Source organism: Pygocentrus nattereri, chromosome 25, assembly GCF_015220715.1.
Source record: "Pygocentrus nattereri isolate fPygNat1 chromosome 25, fPygNat1.pri, whole genome shotgun sequence".
NCBI lineage: Eukaryota > Metazoa > Chordata > Actinopteri > Characiformes > Serrasalmidae > Pygocentrus > Pygocentrus nattereri.
The window spans coordinates 32991696-33014195 of NC_051235.1; the positions used below are offsets into that span (position 1 = coordinate 32991696).

General features: G+C 40.5%; 1 protein-coding gene across 2 annotated transcripts in view; it reads right to left on the bottom strand.

Moving 5' to 3' along the window:
* Window positions 1–1178: 1178 nt before the first annotated feature.
* Window positions 1179–22500, bottom strand: part of dync1li2 (dynein, cytoplasmic 1, light intermediate chain 2) — a 48932-nt gene continuing 27610 nt past the window's right edge. The window contains exons 10-13 of one of the 2 annotated variants that reach the window (XM_037534512.1): window positions 22012–22053; window positions 20733–20850; window positions 15984–16106; window positions 1179–5503 (exon numbers count right to left, since the gene is read on the bottom strand). In XM_037534512.1, coding sequence (XP_037390409.1) covers window positions 5487–5503; window positions 15984–16106; window positions 20733–20850; window positions 22012–22053 — 300 coding nt within the window. In that variant the 3' untranslated portion in view covers window positions 1179–5486. Of the gene's footprint in view, window positions 5509–15983; window positions 16107–20732; window positions 20851–22011; window positions 22054–22500 lie in introns of both variants that reach the window. The other variant, XM_037534511.1, reaches the window with a different exon arrangement.

Here is a 22500-nt window from a genome sequence, read left to right on the forward strand (position 1 = left end):
GGATTGCAGTGGCATCCCATGTGGTTGCTAGCGTGTTTTGTGTGACTGGAGTCCCAGGTGGTTGCTAAGGTAAATCATGTGACTGCAGTGCTGTCCCTTGTGGTTGCTAGGGTGTTTTTGCGACTCCAATGGTGTCCCAGGTGGTTGCTAGGGTGTTTAATGTGACTGCAGTGGTATTCCAGGTAGTTGCTAGGGTGCTTCATGTGTTTGCAGTGGTGTCCCAAGTGGTTGCTATGGTGATTCATGTGATTGTAGTGGTTTCTGGACACCATTCTGGACAAAATTCCTGCAGAAAAACAAGTGCAGCAATGGCACAGCTAAAGCTAGCTAAGGCGTTGCTACGGTATCCCAGGTGGTTGCTAGGCAGTTGCCATGGTATTCCAAGTGGTCGTAAAGCTGTTTTTTCAGGGTTGCCATGTTATCCCAGGTGGTTGTTAGGTGTTGCCAATGGACATGTGTCACTGAGACATAACTTGGGTGCATAAACACTTTATTGACTTACACTTGAGCCACTTCACCAGCACGACCAGACAGGTCAGCAGCACAGTGATAAACTGGGTCACTGTTTGCCGAACGCTGCTACATAACGGCGCCATAACCATGCTATAAACGTCATGGCAGATCTCGCGCGCTGTGACGAGAAATTCTGTTCAACAATTTACACCCATCAGTCAGAACATCCATCAGTCCATCTGTTTCTCTGATACTCTGTTACCCTGTTCTTCAGTGGTCAGGACCCCCATGGACCCTCACAGAGCAGGTACTATTTGGGGAAATAATATATAATAATAATAATAATAATAATAATAATAATAATAATAATATCTTTTTGGTCTAAAATGAACCACTAAAGCTCCAAAATGAGATGAGTGATCAAGAGCAAAGCAGAACAGGAGATGAATGAAATTAAATCCTGAGTAATTTAAGAAACTCTGAGTACTTCACCCACAAATGTGCTTGTTTTAAAGTTAAAATTACTTTTAAAATACTTAGGAAGACACAAATCCATCGTTTTATCTGCATTCCTGGAACTGAGAGAATGAGCAGGACGCAGCGTTGCCCTCTAGTGGAGAGTCCAGGACTTCACAGCCACTCAGAGTCAAAAATAAGTAGAGGAACAATAACAACCACACAAACGGTCACTGAGCGAGGCTGAAAAAAGAGGACAAAATGATGGATGGAGTCTGGATTTGTGTTTTATTGAAGCAAAGTTTGAAAAAAGACAGTTTTTCTTTATTTCTTTGCCGGCACTAAAAGCGAGATTCCACACAATCGCGTTTACTGCATCAGGTTAAAGCCAGACAGTCAGACGGAGCTGAATATGTGCGAACAAACAGGCCTTTCTCACGTGGACCGTGTCTAAACTCCACACAGGGCGGAGGGCAGAAGCTTACTGGAGCTTTTGCTTCCTTACAAACAGGGCAAGTGTATTTTAGGGGGTTTTAAGCGCAGCTGTCAAGTTTTAGCTCAGGTTGAGTAAAATATCTACAAAAAAAAAAAAAAGCTCTGTCCATCACAACGGTCCTGCGCCAACCACTGAAACCCAAACAAGTGCAAATCGAGTCGCTTCCTTAGATGTCCAGGCCAGAAATATTGCTTTTTGGTGGCCAGACTCGGACGCTTTCATCTGTTACTTCATCTCCACAGGGAGGCCAGATGTGTCCAGCAAAGGCTGCTGCAGAAGCTTTGAAGCAGCTTCCAGCGCGGAGCCAGCGTGGCAGTTCTGGTGCCTCGTTTGTTTGCTTAAAATTTTGGATTTCTTTAAAAAAAAAAAAGGAAATTTATCAAATAAATGGCCATAACAGTCCAACAAAACAGCTTCAAGACCGCGGCGTCTCGCTTTAATCCCACAACTGCGCAAAGATTAAGACAGATCTGCAGATGGAGCGAATGTGAAGATACTGAAGTGCATTTCAGGTAAACTCGAGTGAAGCTCACCTGGATGGATCGTCGGAGGCGGCGGTGAGACGGTCATTACACAGATTTACTGGCGGAAGCGCTTAACTACTAGAACTGGAGGTAAATAGTCCAGACTTACTCACGATATTGACAATATTGGGCTTGACTATCGGCGAATAGCCCTGCCCAGCAAAGACGCTAATTCATATGCATCATATGTAGATTCAGTATGCAAATGAGTCCCTCCGTTTGGTTGGTAGGAGACTCTTTCCATACAGTTCATTAAAAAAAAGAAGTAGACTCTGCACACCGGGTGGTCTTTTCCCTTAAAGAACTGAAAAAACAAAGCAAGGAGGTCATAAACCAACAAACAGGGCTGCGCAATATTTTGTCAATTGATACCATAATATTGGCATTTGTGATATGCAAATGAGCATGAGCCCTCTAGCCAATCACAGTGTGCTATGAGCATCCTGACCAATCACGCTATTTTGTTTTGGTTACAACAAGGCAGATTCTCAATCCTGACATAGTAATACACCAAAGTGCTCTTAAAGGGGAACTCCACCAATATTTTAAAATTCCCACATAATAAAATGGTTAAGATGTAAACAGAGCAGGTCAGAGCCGTTCACAGTGGTGGTGATGGGAACCAGGCGTCCCCCTCTAAACGCTTCTTCAGATTTAGCACTAGTTTACCATCCATAACATTAAATATCGAGGCTGCTTGGGAGTTTTCCGATCATTTTCTTAAATATTATTTTTCAGGAAAAATGCTGCCCCGCCCCCTTTTTTCCTCAAAAGCAACCACAGCCACAAAAAAACGGAAAGTGGAAAAGCTCTGCGCTCCGACTCCCGCCAACACTTCCGTCTCACCACAACAATTTCTTCATAATCTGTTAAAATATTTTGACTTTTACACAAAGAAGCTGAACTAAAGCTCGTATAGTGGACAGGGTCCACTGGGGCGGTCAGCGTGCGTTAAAGGCCAGCCGGCTTTTTATTTACTTTATTTTAAACTCATCACAATTTGACCATCTTCACCACTGCACACTGCCGCTGTCATGGAAACCACCCTGTTTTTCTATAAACTCCGCCCTTTGCATCAAGTTTGAACCGTCATGGACACAGAAATGAGCCACATTAGCTCGGCATTAACTTCTACCACAAGATCCACCTGGTTCCCATCACCACCACTGACCATTCCACAGCAGACCCCTCCTCTGCGTTTACAGCTCACACACTGGATTACAGAGGAACTCTGAACCGCCGGCGGAGCCCCCCGGTCACAGAGCACAGTCGGCGTCATGGCCATGCTGGCATTTGGTGCGTACGGCGCAGCTCTACCACCAGAACATTCGACCAGAGCAAACGCAGACCACCTCAGCGGGCAGAGGAAGCTCTGGAATGAATGGCTTCTCCAGGTTTGCTGACCCGGGACACGATTTGTGACGCGACTCCATATAAACACTCAACATTCGGATTCTTTGGTTCCTGGTTCCAAATCTGCTTTTTCCTTTTTCTGTTTTTTTTTTTGTTTGTTTTCGTTTCCTGAAGCGGCCGCCGTCGTCCAGAAGCCGCCTTAGCTGCTCCGTTTAACACCCTTTATTTCTTTTTCTCCCTCTAACATCGTCACGGACGCTGAAACTGAATTAGAGCGAAAGAAAAAACCCACAGGACTAAAGTCACGTCTTCGGCTGATCCGTCAAAACATCTAAAGAGCTGCTAGTTTTCTAAATCTGTTCTGCCTCTTCTCCCAGAAACTCCCAGACATTTACATGAATTCAGTGGGTTTGATGCAGTAACATGAGCAGAGAGCGTGAAGGCCGGCACAGGCTGGCGCAGGGCTGCTACACTGAAGGCAGAGCGGCGCTGGGCGCCGAGGCGGGTCGAGTAACGCGCTTCCTGGAGGGACGCTCCTCTACAGCTTCACTGCGAACGTTTCAGGAATGTTTTACACGGCAAGACAATCTCAATCTATAAAAACAAGAAAGAAACGACTGGACATTCGAGCCGCTCGGACTGGGACGGGTGACGAGGGGGGGAGGGGTGTGTGTGTGGGGGGGGGGGGGGCGGTATTAGTGGTCTGGGCCATCCAGGTCAATTTCAGACACAGGTTTGCAAAAAACAAGCGTTTTATACATTTATACTCAGATATAAAATAAAAGGCAGCTTCTCTACTGCTTGGCTGGAAAAAATGATCTAGGCCACAAAAGTCAGCAAAGAAAAGCGTCAGGAGAAACGAGCGGCAGCTAAAAGCAGATTAGTAGAAAAACAAAAGTAAATCAAATAAATACCTGAAACAGGACACAAGGAAAAAAATCATAACAAAAAATAAATAAATACTAAAAGCTTGGCCAAAAAAAAACCCCAACAAAACAACAAATCAAAACAAAAACAACAAAAAAAAAAAACAAACGGCGAAACAAAGAAAAGAAAACGAGACGGACAGAAAGGAAACCTTTGACCGTTGGTGCTACAGTGCAATTCCTCTTCCGGAGACACAGGCGCGGCTGTGCCAGGCACTTGGGAGTTTTCGGATCTTTTTTTTTTTTTTTTATTTTACTTTTCAGGAAAAATGCTGCCCCGCCCCTTTTTTCTCCCAGAAACAACTGTAGCCACAAAAGCGGAAAAGCGGAAAAGCTCTGCGCTCCGACACCTGCCCACACTTCCATCTCACCACAACAATTTCTTCATAATTTCTTAAAATAACTGACTTTTATACAAAAACTCCAGCTGGCGCTCGCTCAGCAGCTCTTTGTGCATATTTACAGAATCCGCCGAGGCGGCGAGCGTCCGCGCTTCAAAGGCCAGCAGGGGTTCGGTTTTTATTTATTTATTTATTTTTAAAACATATTCATTTAACTACTATTATTTTTTTTTTACTTTTTTTTTTTTTCTTTTAATTCGGTCGTTTAGTGTCATGACGTCAGTGGTGGTGTTAGCAACGTTAGCGAAGAAGCTAAACGTCTGATAGATGAGAATTCCGCTCCGAAGCTTCGATTTCGTATAAATACATCAAAATCGCAGCGAATTCTTTACAAACTACTAACTTCCTGCAAGGATTTCATTTTGAACTGAATACATTTCGCCTTTTTTAAAGCAGCTGAAGCCACAGCGATCCTCCATCAGGTAAAGCAGAACAATCAGCAGCACGTCTCAGCATGTTGGCTGGGAGGAGGAGGAGGAGGATGAAGATGGGGGAAGGGGGGGGGGGGGGGGGTAATCAATGTGTGTGCACATGCATCGTTTTAACCCGCCACGCCTGCCTCGACAAAAAAAATGACCACAAAAAATGTTTGGAAATAAACAAGTGTAGTATTCAGATCTGTTTGCCCCGCCCCCAAACACCTGATGCCATCCCAGCGTGCTGAACGAGCGGGGGGGTTGGGGGTGGGGGGTGGGGGGGGGTTTGGTCATTACAGTTCTCTTTATGTTCTATAAGCATGGTTTTGTTTTTCCAGAGTGTTTTGTTGTCGTTTATTCTCGGTGGAGCTCACGCCTCGTTCTCCGCGGCGGGGGTGCTGTTGTTGGCCTTTAGCGTGGAGTCCGGCTTCTGCGTCATTCGGTCCAGCTCTGCCTGGACGTCAGTCAAAGCCGGCTTCTGCCCTTGGAGGAAAAACAGAGAGAGAGAGAGCGGAATAATCTCCTGTAGCGTCTGCGCTCACTGATCCCACACTGAGGGCCCAGCGCAGCAACAAAAATAACCGGACAGAGGACACACCCCTCTCCCTGAGGTATAATAATAATAATAATAATAATAATAATAATAATAAATATAAATATTATACAAGTTTGTGATTTAGTTAAAGATAATAATATAATGATTAGACTGCAAAATTATATTTTTAAACATGCATACTACAAAAATATTTCATTTTTAAAATACACTTTACATTTTTTTAATAAAGCATTTACAACACTAAATACTGTCATACGTAAAAACGAACGTCTTGGGGTCAAATGACACTTTGTTGATTTATGATAATTGTTTTCCTGCAAATTTGCATTTATTAACATTACATCACATTTATTTAAAGTCAGAATTAAAATATAATTAAAAATAAAACGTTTACAGGAAAAATATGACTAACATGCATATTATATAAAAATATTTCATTTTTAAAACGAAGTGCAGAAAATCTTTAGAAAGCATTTACAGTATTAAAAATACAGTCATGGGTGAAAATGTCGACACCTGCGCTCAAACTCCGTTCTGTTGATTTTCTAAGTGAATTTTAGTTTTCCTCCGAATTTTAAAGCACAATTTCTATTTACTTGCAGGCGGAAGGTACTAACACCAGAACTTTTGCACAGGCCTGATTTTAGACTTTATTTTATCCAATATCTTCATTTCAGTAAACTCAGAGTTTTAGGACTGAAGGGAGTTTCTGTATATTTTAGTGTTTTATCTCCAAATGAAAATCTGACCGTATCTACGTTTATAAAGATTTTGCTACTCTGTGCATCACAAAGCAAAGATCGCATCAATGTCACTGCAGGTTTTTGACACAGAGACCCTTAAAAATTGCTGAGCGTGGAAATTAAACTCATTATTTTAAAGGTCTGAAGATGAAAGCACTGCAGAACGAGCTCTGCGCTGTTCTCCCTCGCTCTACCTGGAGAGGGGTACGTCTGAAACAGCCTGCTTGGCGGATTTGTTGCTGCACGAGTCCCGGGAGAGTGGAGGTTTGAGGAGGTCTGAGGAGCTTTATGGAGGTCTGGGCTGCGTTTCAATGCAGGAATGCTGAGACAGCAGAAACACGACGGCGGCTGCACACATGCAAAACTAATCAGGGAGGAAATGACGGCTGCATGCACTTCCTCTTTATCCTAGGCAGAGAGGTTTAGATGCCGAGGCCATGACAGTGAGAGGAGGACAGCAGTGAGGTCAGATTTTAGGACTTAATGTGGATGAACAGTGACAGAGCATTAACCGGTACAGGCTCCGCCCACAAACACGCTTTCATACAGGCTGCTGGGAAGTTGGACAAACCCAACGGTAACAATCCATTAAACCCAAAGAGAAACTGCAGAACGGAGGTAAATGTAGGTATTGTGATATAAACCGAGTCTGTTCTATAGTTTCTCATTAGGCTGAATGAATAACCGGCTCTAAATGTAGGTATTGTGATATAAACCGAGTCCGTTCTACAGTTTCTCATTAGACTGAATGAATAACCGACTCTAAATGTAGGTATTGTGATATAAACCGAGTCCGTTCTACAGTTTCTCATTAGGCTGAATGAATAACCGACTCTAAATGTAGGTATTGTGATATAAACCGAGTCCGTTCTACAGTTTCTCATTAGACTGAATGAATAACCGACTCTAAATGTAGGTATTGTGATATAAACCGAGTCCGTTCTACAGTTTCTCATTAGACTGAATGAATAACCGACTCTAAATGTAGGTATTGTGATATAAACCGAGTCCGTTCTATAGTTTCTCATTAGGCTGAATGAATAACCGACTCTAAATGTAGGTATTGTGATATAAACCGAGTCCGTTCTACAGTTTCTCATTAGGCTGAATGAATAACCGACTCTAAATGTAGGTATTGTGATATAAACCGAGTCCGTTCTACAGTTTCTCATTAGACTGAATGAATAACCGGCTCTAAATGTAGGTATTGTGATATAAACCGAGTCCGTTCTACAGTTTCTCATTAGGCTGAATGAATAACCGGCTCTAAATGTAGGTATTGTGATATAAACCGAGTCCGTTCTACAGTTTCTCATTAGGCTGAATGAATAACCGACTCTAAATGTAGGTATTGTGATATAAACCGAGTCTGTTCTACAGTTTCTCGTTAGGCTGAATGAATAACCGGCTCTAAATGTAGGTATTGTGATATAAACCGAGTCCGTTCTACAGTTTCTCATTAGACTGAATGAATAACCGACTCTAAATGTAGGTATTGTGATATAAACCGAGTCCGTTCTACAGTTTCTCATTAGGCTGAATGAATAACCGACTCTAAATGTAGGTATTGTGATATAAACCGAGTCCGTTCTACAGTTTCTCATTAGACTGAATGAATAACCGGCTCTAAATGTAGGTATTGTGATATAAACCGAGTCCGTTCTACAGTTTCTCATTAGACTGAATGAATAACCGACTCTAAATGTAGGTATTGTGATATAAACCGAGTCCGTTCTACAGTTTCTCATTAGGCTGAATGAATAACCGACTCTAAATGTAGGTATTGTGATATAAACCGAGTCCGTTCTACAGTTTCTCATTAGACTGAATGAATAACCGACTCTAAATGTAGGTATTGTGATATAAACCGAGTCCGTTCTACAGTTTCTCATTAGACTGAATGAATAACCGGCTCTAAATGTAGGTGTTGTGATATAAACCGAGTCCGTTCTACAGTTTCTCATTAGACTGAATGAATAACCGACTCTAAATGTAGGTGTTGTGATATAAACCGAGTCCGTTCTACAGTTTCTCATTAGGCTGAATGAATAACCGACTCTAAATGTAGGTATTGTGATATAAACCGAGTCCGTTCTACAGTTTCTCATTAGGCTGAATGAATAACCGACTCTAAATGTAGGTATTGTGATATAAACCGAGTCCGTTCTACAGTTTCTCATTAGACTGAATGAATAACCGACTCTAAATGTAGGTATTGTGATATAAACCGAGTCCGTTCTACAGTTTCTCATTAGACTGAATGAATAACCGCCTCTAAATGTAGGTATTGTGATATAAACCGAGTCCGTTCTACAGTTTCTCATTAGACTGAATGAATAACCGACTCTAAATGTAGGTATTGTGATATAAACCGAGTCCGTTCTACAGTTTCTCATTAGACTGAATGAATAACCGCCTCTAAATGTAGGTATTGTGATATAAACCGAGTCCGTTCTACAGTTTCTCATTAGACTGAATGAATAACCGCCTCTAAATGTAGGTATTGTGATATAAACCGAGTCCGTTCTACAGTTTCTCATTAGACTGAATGAATAACCGCCTCTAAATGTAGGTATTGTGATATAAACCGAGTCCGTTCTACAGTTTCTCATTAGACTGAATGAATAACCGCCTCTAAATGTAGGTATTGTGATATAAACCGAGTCCGTTCTACAGTTTCTCATTAGACTGAATGAATAACCGCCTCTAAATGTAGGTATTGTGATATAAACCGAGTCCGTTCTACAGTTTCTCATTAGACTGAATGAATAACCGCCTCTAAATGTAGGTATTGTGATATAAACCGAGTCCGTTCTACAGTTTCTCATTAGACGGAATGAATAACCGACTCTAAATGTAGGTATTGTGATATAAACCGAGTCCGTTCTACAGTTTCTCATTAGACTGAATGAATAACCGCCTCTAAATGTAGGTATTGTGATATAAACCGAGTCCGTTCTACAGTTTCTCATTAGACTGAATGAATAACCGCCTCTAAATGTAGGTATTGTGATATAAACCGAGTCCGTTCTACAGTTTCTCATTAGACTGAATGAATAACCGCCTCTAAATGTAGGTATTGTGATATAAACCGAGTCCGTTCTACAGTTTCTCATTAGACTGAATGAATAACCGACTCTAAATGTAGGTATTGTGATATAAACCGAGTCCGTTCTACAGTTTCTCATTAGACTGAATGAATAACCGCCTCTAAATGTAGGTATTGTGATATAAACCGAGTCCGTTCTACAGTTTCTCATTAGGCTGAATGAATAACCGCCTCTAAATGTAGGTATTGTGATAAAAACCGAGTCCGTTCTACAGTTTCTCATTAGACTGAATGAATAACCGGCTCTAAATGTAGGTATTGTGATATAAACCGAGTCCGTTCTACAGTCTCTCATTAGACTGAATGAATAACCGCCTCTAAATGTAGGTATTGTGATATAAACCGAGTCCGTTCTACAGTCTCTCATTAGACTGAATGAATAACCGGCTCTAAATGTAGGTATTGTGATATAAACCGAGTCCGTTCTACAGTTTCTCATTAGGCTGAATGAATAACCGCCTCTAAATGTAGGTATTGTGATAAAAACCGAGTCCGTTCTACAGTTTCTCATTAGACTGAATGAATAACCGGCTCTAAATGTAGGTATTGTGATATAAACCGAGTCCGTTCTACAGTTTCTCATTAGGCTGAATGAATAACCGGCTCTAAATGTAGGTATTGTGATATAAACCGAGTCCGTTCTACAGTTTCTCATTAGGCTGAATGAATAACCGGCTCTAAATGTAGGTATTGTGATATAAACCGAGTCCGTTCTACAGTTACTCATTAGGCTGAATGAATAACCGCCTCTAAATGTAGGTATTGTGATATAAACCGAGTCCGTTCTACAGTTTCTCATTAGGCTGAATGAATAACCGCCTCTAAATGTAGGTATTGTGATATAAACCGAGTCCGTTCTACAGTTTCTCATTAGGCTGAATGAATAACCGCCTCTAAATGTAGGTATTGTGATATAAACCGAGTCCGTTCTACAGTTTCTCATTAGACTGAATGAATAACCGCCTCTAAATGTAGGTATTGTGATATAAACCGAGTCCGTTCTACAGTTTCTCATTAGGCTGAATGAATAACCGCCTCTAAATGTAGGTATTGTGATATAAACCGAGTCCGTTCTACAGTTTCTCATTAGGCTGAATGAATAACCGACTCTAAATGTAGGTATTGTGATATAAACCGAGTCCGTTCTACAGTTTCTCATTCGACTGAATGAATAACCGACTCTAAATGTAGGTATTGTGATATAAACCGAGTCCGTTCTACAGTTTCTCATTAGACTGAATGAATAACCGACTCTAAATGTAGGTATTGTGATATAAACCGAGTCCGTTCTACAGTTTCTCATTAGACTGAATGAATAACCGGCTCTAAATGTAGGTATTGTGATATAAACCGAGTCCGTTCTACAGTTTCTCATTAGGCTGAATGAATAACCGCCTCTAAATGTAGGTATTGTGATAAAAACCGAGTCCGTTCTACAGTTTCTCATTAGACTGAATGAATAACCGGCTCTAAATGTAGGTATTGTGATATAAACCGAGTCCGTTCTACAGTTTCTCATTAGGCTGAATGAATAACCGGCTCTAAATGTAGGTATTGTGATATAAACCGAGTCTGTTCTACAGTTTCTCATTAGGCTGAATGAATAACCGGCTCTAAATGTAGGTATTGTGATATAAACCGAGTCCGTTCTACAGTTACTCATTAGGCTGAATGAATAACCGCCTCTAAATGTAGGTATTGTGATATAAACCGAGTCCGTTCTACAGTTTCTCATTAGGCTGAATGAATAACCGACTCTAAATGTAGGTATTGTGATATAAACCGAGTCCGTTCTACAGTTTCTCATTAGGCTGAATGAATAACCGCCTCTAAATGTAGGTATTGTGATATAAACCGAGTCCGTTCTACAGTTTCTCATTAGGCTGAATGAATAACCGCCTCTAAATGTAGGTATTGTGATATAAACCGAGTCCGTTCTACAGTTTCTCATTAGGCTGAATGAATAACCGCCTCTAAATGTAGGTATTGTGATATAAACCGAGTCCGTTCTACAGTTTCTCATTAGGCTGAATGAATAACCGCCTCTAAATGTAGGTATTGTGATATAAACCGAGTCCGTTCTACAGTTTCTCATTAGACTGAATGAATAACCGACTCTAAATGTAGGTATTGTGATATAAACCGAGTCCGTTCTACAGTTTCTCATTAGACTGAATGAATAACCGACTCTAAATGTAGGTATTGTGATATAAACCGAGTCCGTTCTACAGTTTCTCATTAGACTGAATGAATAACCGACTCTAAATGTAGGTATTGTGATATAAACCGAGTCCGTTCTACAGTTTCTCATTAGACTGAATGAATAACCGACTCTAAATGTAGGTATTGTGATATAAACCGAGTCCGTTCTACAGTTTCTCATTAGACTGAATGAATAACCGACTCTAAATGTAGGTATTGTGATATAAACCGAGTCCGTTCTACAGTTTCTCATTAGACTGAATGAATAACCGACTCTAAATGTAGGTATTGTGATATAAACCGAGTCCGTTCTACAGTTTCTCATTAGACTGAATGAATAACCGACTCTAAATGTAGGTATTGTGATATAAACCGAGTCCGTTCTACAGTTTCTCATTAGACTGAATGAATAACCGACTCTAAATGTAGGTATTGTGATATAAACCGAGTCCGTTCTACAGTTTCTCATTAGACTGAATGAATAACCGACTCTAAATGTAGGTATTGTGATATAAACCGAGTCCGTTCTACAGTTTCTCATTAGACTGAATGAATAACCGCCTCTAAATGTAGGTATTGTGATATAAACCGAGTCCGTTCTACAGTTTCTCATTAGACTGAATGAATAACCGCCTCTAAATGTAGGTATTGTGATATAAACCGAGTCCGTTCTACAGTTTCTCATTCGACTGAATGAATAACCGCCTCTAAATGTAGGTATTGTGATATAAACCGAGTCCGTTCTACAGTTTCTCATTCGACTGAATGAATAACCGACTCTAAATGTAGGTATTGTGATATAAACCGAGTCCGTTCTACAGTTTCTCATTCGACTGAATGAATAACCGGCTCTAAATGTAGGTATTGTGATATAAACCGAGTCCGTTCTACAGTTTCTCATTCGACTGAATGAATAACCGGCTCTAAATGTAGGTATTGTGATATAAACCGAGTCCGTTCTACAGTTTCTCATTAGACTGAATGAATAACCGACTCTAAATGTAGGTATTGTGATATAAACCGAGTCCGTTCTACAGTTTCTCATTCGACTGAATGAATAACCGGCTCTAAATGTAGGTATTGTGATATAAACCGAGTCCGTTCTACAGTTTCTCATTAGGCTGAATGAATAACCGGCTCTAAATGTAGGTATTGTGATATAAACCGAGTCCGTTCTACAGTTTCTCATTAGACTGAATGAATAACCGACTCTAAATGTAGGTATTGTGATATAAACCGAGTCCGTTCTACAGTTTCTCATTAGACTGAATGAATAACCGACTCTAAATGTAGGTATTGTGATATAAACCGAGTCCGTTCTACAGTTTCTCATTAGACTGAATGAATAACCGGCTCTAAATGTAGGTATTGTGATATAAACCGAGTCCGTTCTACAGTTTCTCATTAGACTGAATGAATAACCGACTCTAAATGTAGGTATTGTGATATAAACCGAGTCCGTTCTACAGTTTCTCATTAGGCTGAATGAATAACCGACTCTAAATGTAGGTATTGTGATATAAACCGAGTCCGTTCTACAGTTTCTCATTAGACTGAATGAATAACCGACTCTAAATGTAGGTATTGTGATATAAACCGAGTCCGTTCTACAGTTTCTCATTAGGCTGAATGAATAACCGACTCTAAATGTAGGTATTGTGATATAAACCGAGTCCGTTCTACAGTTTCTCATTAGGCTGAATGAATAACCGACTCTAAATGTAGGTATTGTGATATAAACCGAGTCCGTTCTACAGTTTCTAGTTAGGCTGAATGAATAACCGACTCTAAATGTAGGTATTGTGATATAAACCGAGTCCGTTCTACAGTTTCTCATTAGGCTGAATGAATAACCGACTCTAAATGTAGGTATTGTGATATAAACCGAGTCCGTTCTACAGTTTCTCATTCGGCTGAATGAATAACCGACTCTAAATGTAGGTATTGTGATATAAACCGAGTCCGTTCTACAGTTTCTCATTCGGCTGAATGAATAACCGGCTCTAAATGTAGGTATTGTGATATAAACCGAGTCCGTTCTACAGTTTCTCATTCGGCTGAATGAATAACCGGCTCTAAATGTAGGTATTGTGATATAAACCGAGTCCGTTCTACAGTTTCTCATTCGGCTGAATGAATAACCGGCTCTAAATGTAGGTATTGTGATATAAACCGAGTCCGTTCTACAGTTTCTCATTAGGCTGAATGAATAACCGACTCTAAATGTAGGTATTGTGATATAAACCGAGTCCGTTCTACAGTTTCTCATTCGGCTGAATGAATAACCGACTCTAAATGTAGGTATTGTGATATAAACCGAGTCCGTTCTACAGTTTCTCATTCGGCTGAATGAATAACCGGCTCTAAATGTAGGTATTGTGATATAAACCGAGTCCGTTCTACAGTTTCTCATTCGGCTGAATGAATAACCGGCTCTAAATGTAGGTATTGTGATATAAACCGAGTCCGTTCTACAGTTTCTCATTCGGCTGAATGAATAACCGGCTCTAAATGTAGGTATTGTGATATAAACCGAGTCCGTTCTACAGTTTCTAGTTAGGCTGAATGAATAACCGGCTCTAAATGTAGGTATTGTGATATAAACCGAGTCCGTTCTACAGTTTCTCATTAGACTGAATGAATAACCGACTCTAAATGTAGGTATTGTGATATAAACCGAGTTCGTTCTACAGTTTCTCATTAGACTGAATGAATAACCGACTCTAAATGTAGGTATTGTGATATAAACCGAGTCCGTTCTACAGTTTCTCATTAGACTGAATGAATAACCGACTCTAAATGTAGGTATTGTGATATAAACCGAGTCCGTTCTACAGTTTCTCATTAGACTGAATGAATAACCGACTCTAAATGTAGGTATTGTGATATAAACCGAGTCCGTTCTACAGTTTCTCATTAGACTGAATGAATAACCGGCTCTAAATGTAGGTATTGTGATATAAACCGAGTCCGTTCTACAGTTTCTCATTAGACTGAATGAATAACCGGCTCTAAATGTAGGTATTGTGATATAAACCGAGTCCGTTCTACAGTTTCTCATTAGACTGAATGAATAACCGGCTCTAAATGTAGGTATTGTGATATAAACCGAGTCCGTTCTACAGTTTCTCATTAGACTGAATGAATAACCGGCTCTAAATGTAGGTATTGTGATATAAACCGAGTTCGTTCTACAGTTTCTCATTAGACTGAATGAATAACCGACTCTAAATGTAGGTATTGTGATATAAACCGAGTCCGTTCTACAGTTTCTCATTAGACTGAATGAATAACCGACTCTAAATGTAGGTATTGTGATATAAACCGAGTCCGTTCTACAGTTTCTCATTAGACTGAATGAATAACCGACTCTAAATGTAGGTATTGTGATATAAACCGAGTCCGTTCTACAGTTTCTCATTAGACTGAATGAATAACCGGCTCTAAATGTAGGTATTGTGATATAAACCGAGTCCGTTCTACAGTTTCTCATTAGACTGAATGAATAACCGGCTCTAAATGTAGGTATTGTGATATAAACCGAGTCCGTTCTACAGTTTCTCATTAGGCTGAATGAATAACCGACTCTAAATGTAGGTATTGTGATATAAACCGAGTCCGTTCTACAGTTTCTAGTTAGGCTGAATGAATAACCGACTCTAAATGTAGGTATTGTGATATAAACCGAGTCCGTTCTACAGTTTCTCATTAGACGGAATGAATAACCGACTCTAAATGTAGGTATTGTGATATAAACCGAGTCCGTTCTACAGTTTCTCATTAGACTGAATGAATAACCGACTCTAAATGTAGGTATTGTGATATAAACCGAGTCCGTTCTACAGTTTCTCATTAGACTGAATGAATAACCGACTCTAAATGTAGGTATTGTGATATAAACCGAGTCCGTTCTACAGTTTCTCATTAGACTGAATGAATAACCGGCTCTAAATGTAGGTATTGTGATATAAACCGAGTCCGTTCTACAGTTTCTCATTAGACTGAATGAATAACCGGCTCTAAATGTAGGTATTGTGATATAAACAGAGTTCTACACGCTGTTCACAGCAGCACCTATGAAAGAACCCATTTGTGGTCAAAGCCTGGACAGGTCAAATCATGCATTAGATGATAAAGTAAATATGCAGTGGTATAAAACAAGAGTCACGTCGTTTAAGAGTTAAACCAGCGAGGCGTCACCGGCTACTTCAGCGTCTCTTCGATAGTCCCAGCCTGATGCGCTCTCCAACTCTACAGGTAAACCTCCACACAACAGCGTTTTCCACAGGTAACAGCAGCGTATTCAGGGAGACTATGCGGGTTAGACGGGTTAGTGAAGGTTATTTACCTGTTTTCTTTGCGGACCCCTGCACTGCGGCCCCTGCGGCCCCGGGGCTCCCTGGCGAGCCGGTCTTTTTACTCAGTAGACTGTTGAAGAAGTTTGCCAGGACGCCCTCGTTCGCAGCAGCACCTGGAACACAAAACAGACGTACAGTTAAATTAAAAATATTTCAGGATGGTTAAACATTTAAGACGTAAACAAAGCCATTCAGAGAGGTTTTGTGTGAAACGCTCTGCTCTAAAGAAAAGACTCGAGGTCTAAGACATTGTTTTACGACCGTTTTGAGAGGAATTTAAATCTAAAACACCTTCTGTGAACTTCGCTGACGGTGGAGGGAGACATGCAGGGCGCCGTGCGGCAAAATAGTCCCCAAAGAAAACTCATTATTCCAGATTTTCCACTGTTTTCCATCATCAACGTTCCATATAAGCTCAGAAGACTCGTGTAGGTTCTCTGGTGGTTCTGGATGGTAAATAAAGTGTCTATATCTGTGTTGTCGTCATGGCGACGCCTGGTTCCCATCACCACCACTGTAAAGACGTCTGAATCGTTTCACACCAAACCCTCTGAACCTCTGATTACACCTCACACTCTGGACTAAAAAACTAAAGAATTGATGGAATTCCACTTCAAATCAACAAGACCGTGGATAAAATGTATGTTTTCACCTTTTGTGTGCAAAGATTAGACGACAAAGTCAGTTACTGTATTAAACGTCCATTTTACTTATGGAACAAAAAGCCTGAAAATATTGATACATAAACATTTGTAAATGTATAAATTGGGACTAAATCTACCTGAATTGGCATTACAGAGAAATATAGCATTATTTCTGTAGTTACAAAAGCAGTAAAATTAATAAAATAAATACAATGCAGGTATTTTACCTGCAGTACCTGAATAAAGACAATATACATTATGAGCCTCTATAATGTTCATATGATCCACACAGTCGCTCTGACAGACTGTAATACACTACAGGAAGCGTAGGGGGCGATACGGCTTCTACTGTTTCATTTAAAAAGCTCTATAATGTTCATATGATCCACACAGTCGCTCTGACAGACTGTAATACACTACAGGAAGCGTAGGGGGCGATACGGCTTCTACTGTTTCATTTAAAAAGCTCTATAATGTTCATATGATCCACACAGTCGCTCTGACAGACTGTAATACACTACAGGAAGCGTAGGGGGCGATACGGCTTCTACTGTTTCATTTAAAAAGCTCTATAATGTTCATATGATCCACACAGTCGCTCTGACAGACTGTAATACACTACAGGAAGCGTAGGGGGCGATACGGCTTCTACTGTTTCATTTAAAAAGCTCTATAATGTTCATATGATCCACACAGTCGCTCTGACAGACTGTAATACACTACAGGAAGCGTAGGGGGCGATACGGCTTCTACTGTTTCATTTAAAAAGCTCTATAACGTTCATATGATCCACACAGTCGCTCTGACAGACTGTAATACACTACAGGAAGCGTAGGGGGCGATACGGCTTCTACTGTTTCATTTAAAAAGCTCTATAACGTTCATATGATCCACACAGTCGCTCTGACAGACTGTAATACACTACAGGAAGCGTAGGGGGCGATACGGCTTCTACTGTTTCATTTAAAAAGCTCTATAACGTTCATATGATCCACACAGTCGCTCTGACAGACTGTAATACACTACAGGAAGCGTAGGGGGCGATACGGCTTCTACTGTTTCATTTAAAAAGCTCTATAACGTCCATATGATCCACACAGTCGCTCTGACAGACTGTAATACACTACAGGAAGCGTAGGGGGCGATACGGCTTCTACTGTTTCATTTAAAAAGCTCTATAACGTTCATATGATCCACACAGTCGCTCTGACAGACTGTAATACACTACAGGAAGCGTAGGGGGCGATACGGCTTCTACTGTTTCATTTAAAAAGCTCTATAACGTTCATATGATCCACACAGTCGCTCTGACAGACTGTAATACACTACAGGAAGCGTAGGGGGCGATACGGCTTCTACTGTTTCATTTAAAAAGCTCTATAACGTTCATATGATCCACACAGTCGCTCTGACAGACTGTAATACACTACAGGAAGCGTAGGGGGCGATACGGCTTCTACTGTTTCATTTAAAAAGCTCTATAACGTTCATATGATCCACACAGTCGCTCTGACAGACTGTAATACACTACAGGAAGCGTAGGGGGCGATACGGCTTCTACTGTTTCATTTAAAAAGCTCTATAACGTTCATATGATCCACACAGTCGCTCTGACAGACTGTAATACACTACAGGAAGCGTAGGGGGCGATACGGCTTCTACTGTTTCATTTAAAAAGCTCTATAACGTTCATATGATCCACACAGTCGCTCTGACAGACTGTAATACACTACAGGAAGCGTAGGGGGCGATACGGCTTCTACTGTTTCATTTAAAAAGCTCTATAATGTTCATATGATCCACACAGTCGCTCTGACAGACTGTAATACACTACAGGAAGCGTAGGGGGCGATACGGCTTCTACTGTTTCATTTAAAAAGCTCTATAATGTTCATATGATCCACACAGTCGCTCTGACAGACTGTAATACACTACAGGAAGCGTAGGGGGCGATACGGCTTCTACTGTTTCATTTAAAAAGCTCTATAACGTTCATATGATCCACACAGTCGCTCTGACAGACTGTAATACACTACAGGAAGCGTAGGGGGCGATACGGCTTTTTTGATTACTTTTCTACATCATTCGAATGCACCACCTGTCCTTTACAAGATGAATGGACCAATGCAAATGCTTTAATATAGCTTGTGATAAAATCTTATGTTTTTCTTTGAACAGCAATATATTTCTATATATCTTTCTATAAATTCTTATTTACTTTTAAGAACATCATCATCATCTAGTACAATATTGTAACATGGATTCTTATTGTGTATTTGCTGCCCCTGACAAAGTTTTGGCCCCCTGCTTTAGGTGTAAAGTGCTCAGGAAGGGTAAAAGAGAAAACAACTCAAAAATGACTCAGAAAAGCCCCGGACAATGTTTCAGGTTCCAGGACACTGTGTTCAATTCACTGTGCCAGCAAAGTGAGAACCAGCCAGCGGCGTGAACAGAGCACACAACTTTCAATTAAAGTTGATTTAATTTATATACATATATAAACAAAAACGTGCGGGTATGCGGCACGCTCTCCTGCTGAGCTTAACGACGGAGAAAAAGTCAATATTTCTTGCCAGGCAGACCAACTGAGACTTCCAGGAATTCAGCGCTTGGAATAGTTTCCAGAGCCCCCTCAGGATGGCAGTGTTCGCACGGAAATTAAGGGAGAAACAAAACACAGCATCTCCACTCGAGGTGAAAAAATCCAGAAGTCTCTGTCCATCAGCAGTGGAGCTACGAGACTAAAGCAGTAGGTGCGTCACAATTATTACATAATCACCTGATTGCAGTTAATCAAAATATAAACTTTGCTCATCTCTACATGGATTCTGCGTAACTGAGGTGTGTGTGTGTGTGTGTGTGTGTGTGTGTCCAACAGTGTAGTGCATCAGTTCGACAGTGTTACCAGTGTTACGCCTGGCTCACACATGCTTGGCTGAGCGACGCGGCAGCGTGAGCTCTACAGCTCGAATGTGCTGGACTTTCATACATACAGCGTTTGTGGTTTGTGCTTTGGAGCTCAGCAGGAGGAAGATACACAGACATTCCTTTTTCCAGATGGATAGATGATGACAGTCATTCTGCTCAATAAAAACACAGGGTGATTCAAAAAGATTCATCAGATTCAAAAAGCCATATTTTTAGAGCAGTGAGAGCCAAGGAATCAATCAGTTTCTGACCGGCTCCTTCAGTCTGAGAGGAGCTGAGACTCCTGAGCAGAACGTTCTGCGTTCTCCACGTCAATCAGAGTGAATCCGTCAGAACTGAGCAGCGGGATTTTCATCAGCAGTGAAGCTCCAGCAGCTCAGAGCGTTCGGCGCTGGTTCCACAGCACTGGATGATCTCCGAAATCCCACTGAAAGAGCCGTGAGAGCAGCGACGCCCGACACGCTCAGTCCAGTCTGGGATGAGGTTGACTGTGGTGTTGATGTCGTCCGTCCAGCTGGAGGAGGTTCAGACTGAGCGAAATATTCCAAGAGTCTTTTTGAATCACCCTGTATAATTTATAAGACGTACACGGTATGTGTGTTTATCCTCGGCAGCGTTCTGACTTGATTAGACAAAGGTTTCTGGCCTCGTAGACCAACTGGGAAATCTGTCTGCAGCACAGAACGTTTAATTAGTATTTCACCATGAATTAAATTAAATTTTGAAATTAAGGTTCTAAAGTTGATGCATTTTCATGGTTATTTCAGTGTATTTTGCTGCGTGAACAGCACTGGGTCTATTCTCGAAAATCCCTGCGACGCTCTGCCGCTCTGCTCACACAGCCTTTGAAAATCTAGCCGTTCCACGTCACTCGCAATAAGCAGAGGAAACAGGCCTGAGCCTCCTAGTAAACACAGCTAAGGCGGAAGACGACCAAGAAGAAAATTGGGACATTTAGGTGACAAGATGAAGCACAAGAGACCAAAGAAACCCACAAACTCTTACTTTCTAGCCAGAAACATGGACTAAAGTACATTTAGCATGTTTACAGATAACAATGAGTCATAACAGGGTCAAAAACCACACAATAAAGTCTATTAGAGACACTGGACACTGAACACTGGACACAGGTGGAAGTTATCCCTTTACAGCTGGAAGGACGCTCACCCTTCATGTTGGGGTCGGGTTTCTTCACTGTCGTCATGGGCGACACACTCGCCACGTTTGTAGGTCCGGCGCGTCCCGTAGGCCGAGGGGATCCGGACGCGGTCCGCGCTGGAGACTCCTGCACACACGGATCATATATAGAAAATCTGAGATTTGACCAAAGCATTTCCATAAGGCAGAGCCGGCCGAGACGGTAAAAAATCCACCTCGCGATATTTTATAACCTTTTGAAGATAAACGGTCTCAGTACTGATGTTCGCCCTGAAAAGGTCTTAAACTGAAGAACCAGGACTAAACAGTTTATTAAACACAGTGAGACTTGGACGCAAACAGACTGCTGCAAAACGTTTACTGCAATAAGAGCCAGCATATAATAAAAAATCTAAATAACCCTAATCAAAAATTTCTTCAATCCAATTTACTACCCAAAATCCACCCATGAACCTCCATATATCTTGTTTGTTTTTATGTGATGATGACCATAAAATAGTGGATAATCTATAGAATCATCTATATAAATCATATAAACATTACACACACACACACACACACACACACACACACACACATATATATATCAAGAAGAGAATAAACAAAAAAGGAAATTAACTTTGACTTTACACTGTTACAATTCATTACTCAGCGCTTTATAGACAATATATAAAATACTAATTATTAAAAAATATAAGTAATAATATTTGACCTGTATTGCACATGGGTATGGTGAAGAATTAACAATTTAGCCAAATAGAAAAGCAAAAATTACTACATTATTATGCAGAAAGTTTGAAAAACCAGTGAAATTAAATTTAATAGTTTTTACAGAAGGTCATCAGACCTTCATGTGTATAGATATTCATATCTGCTGATGTACTTATACTGACACTTCTCTTCAGCTCGCGGCTCTTTATTAGTTTTTATTCAATTTACTGTGTTATTAGAATTTTCCCTTAATTTAAAAACGTAATTTCCTCTTAGTTCATTTCTCCCTGTTATCAGTCCGTATTATCTCCCTGTCAAAACGGTGCAGTTGGTCTTATGACGGTTTCAGTTTCCGTTCCTAAAAATAGCAGATTTTGCAGATATGAAAATGTTTCAGGTCAGCTGGTCAGTCTGTCTGAACTTTGATGACTATAAACCTAAAAATTACACTTTGATGCTTTAAATTACACTTTGATTTTAATGCTTTAAGTTCTAAAAGGTACTAATTGTACAGTTTCTAAGTGTAAAAACACTCAATTAGCTATTTAAAACTAAAACAACAAGAAGTTTTACTCACTGTTCCTCTTGTTGGAGCGGCTGGCTGCTTGGCTAACAACGACTGCACGACAGAAAAACAAGGATAAAATGAGATATAATCACACTTCAGTCCACATTTAAAACAAACAAACAAACAAAAAAAAAACTAAACCAGTCCGAGAAAAAATTGGGGTCTCACTTTATTAGGATAGTCCGCTATAGAGCCCTGTAGATTATCTACAGTTAACAACAATTAACAATTAATTACAGTTAACAACAAACCTGAGTCCATAATGGATTTATTTATTTATATTTATTTATTGTTTTAAAACTACAGTGACTCTTAGAGCTTCGCTGAGCACAAATCTTATTAAAAATGATCTAAACTGGCCAGCAGTTTGGCTACAGCGTCCACTTTTCTTATTGTACTTGTACCTGAAAAATTACGTTGCATTCATTCCCCACAAGATTCATCAACCAGAGATGAACTCAAAATTCTGTGTCATGGTTTTAATGTGTTTAACATGAA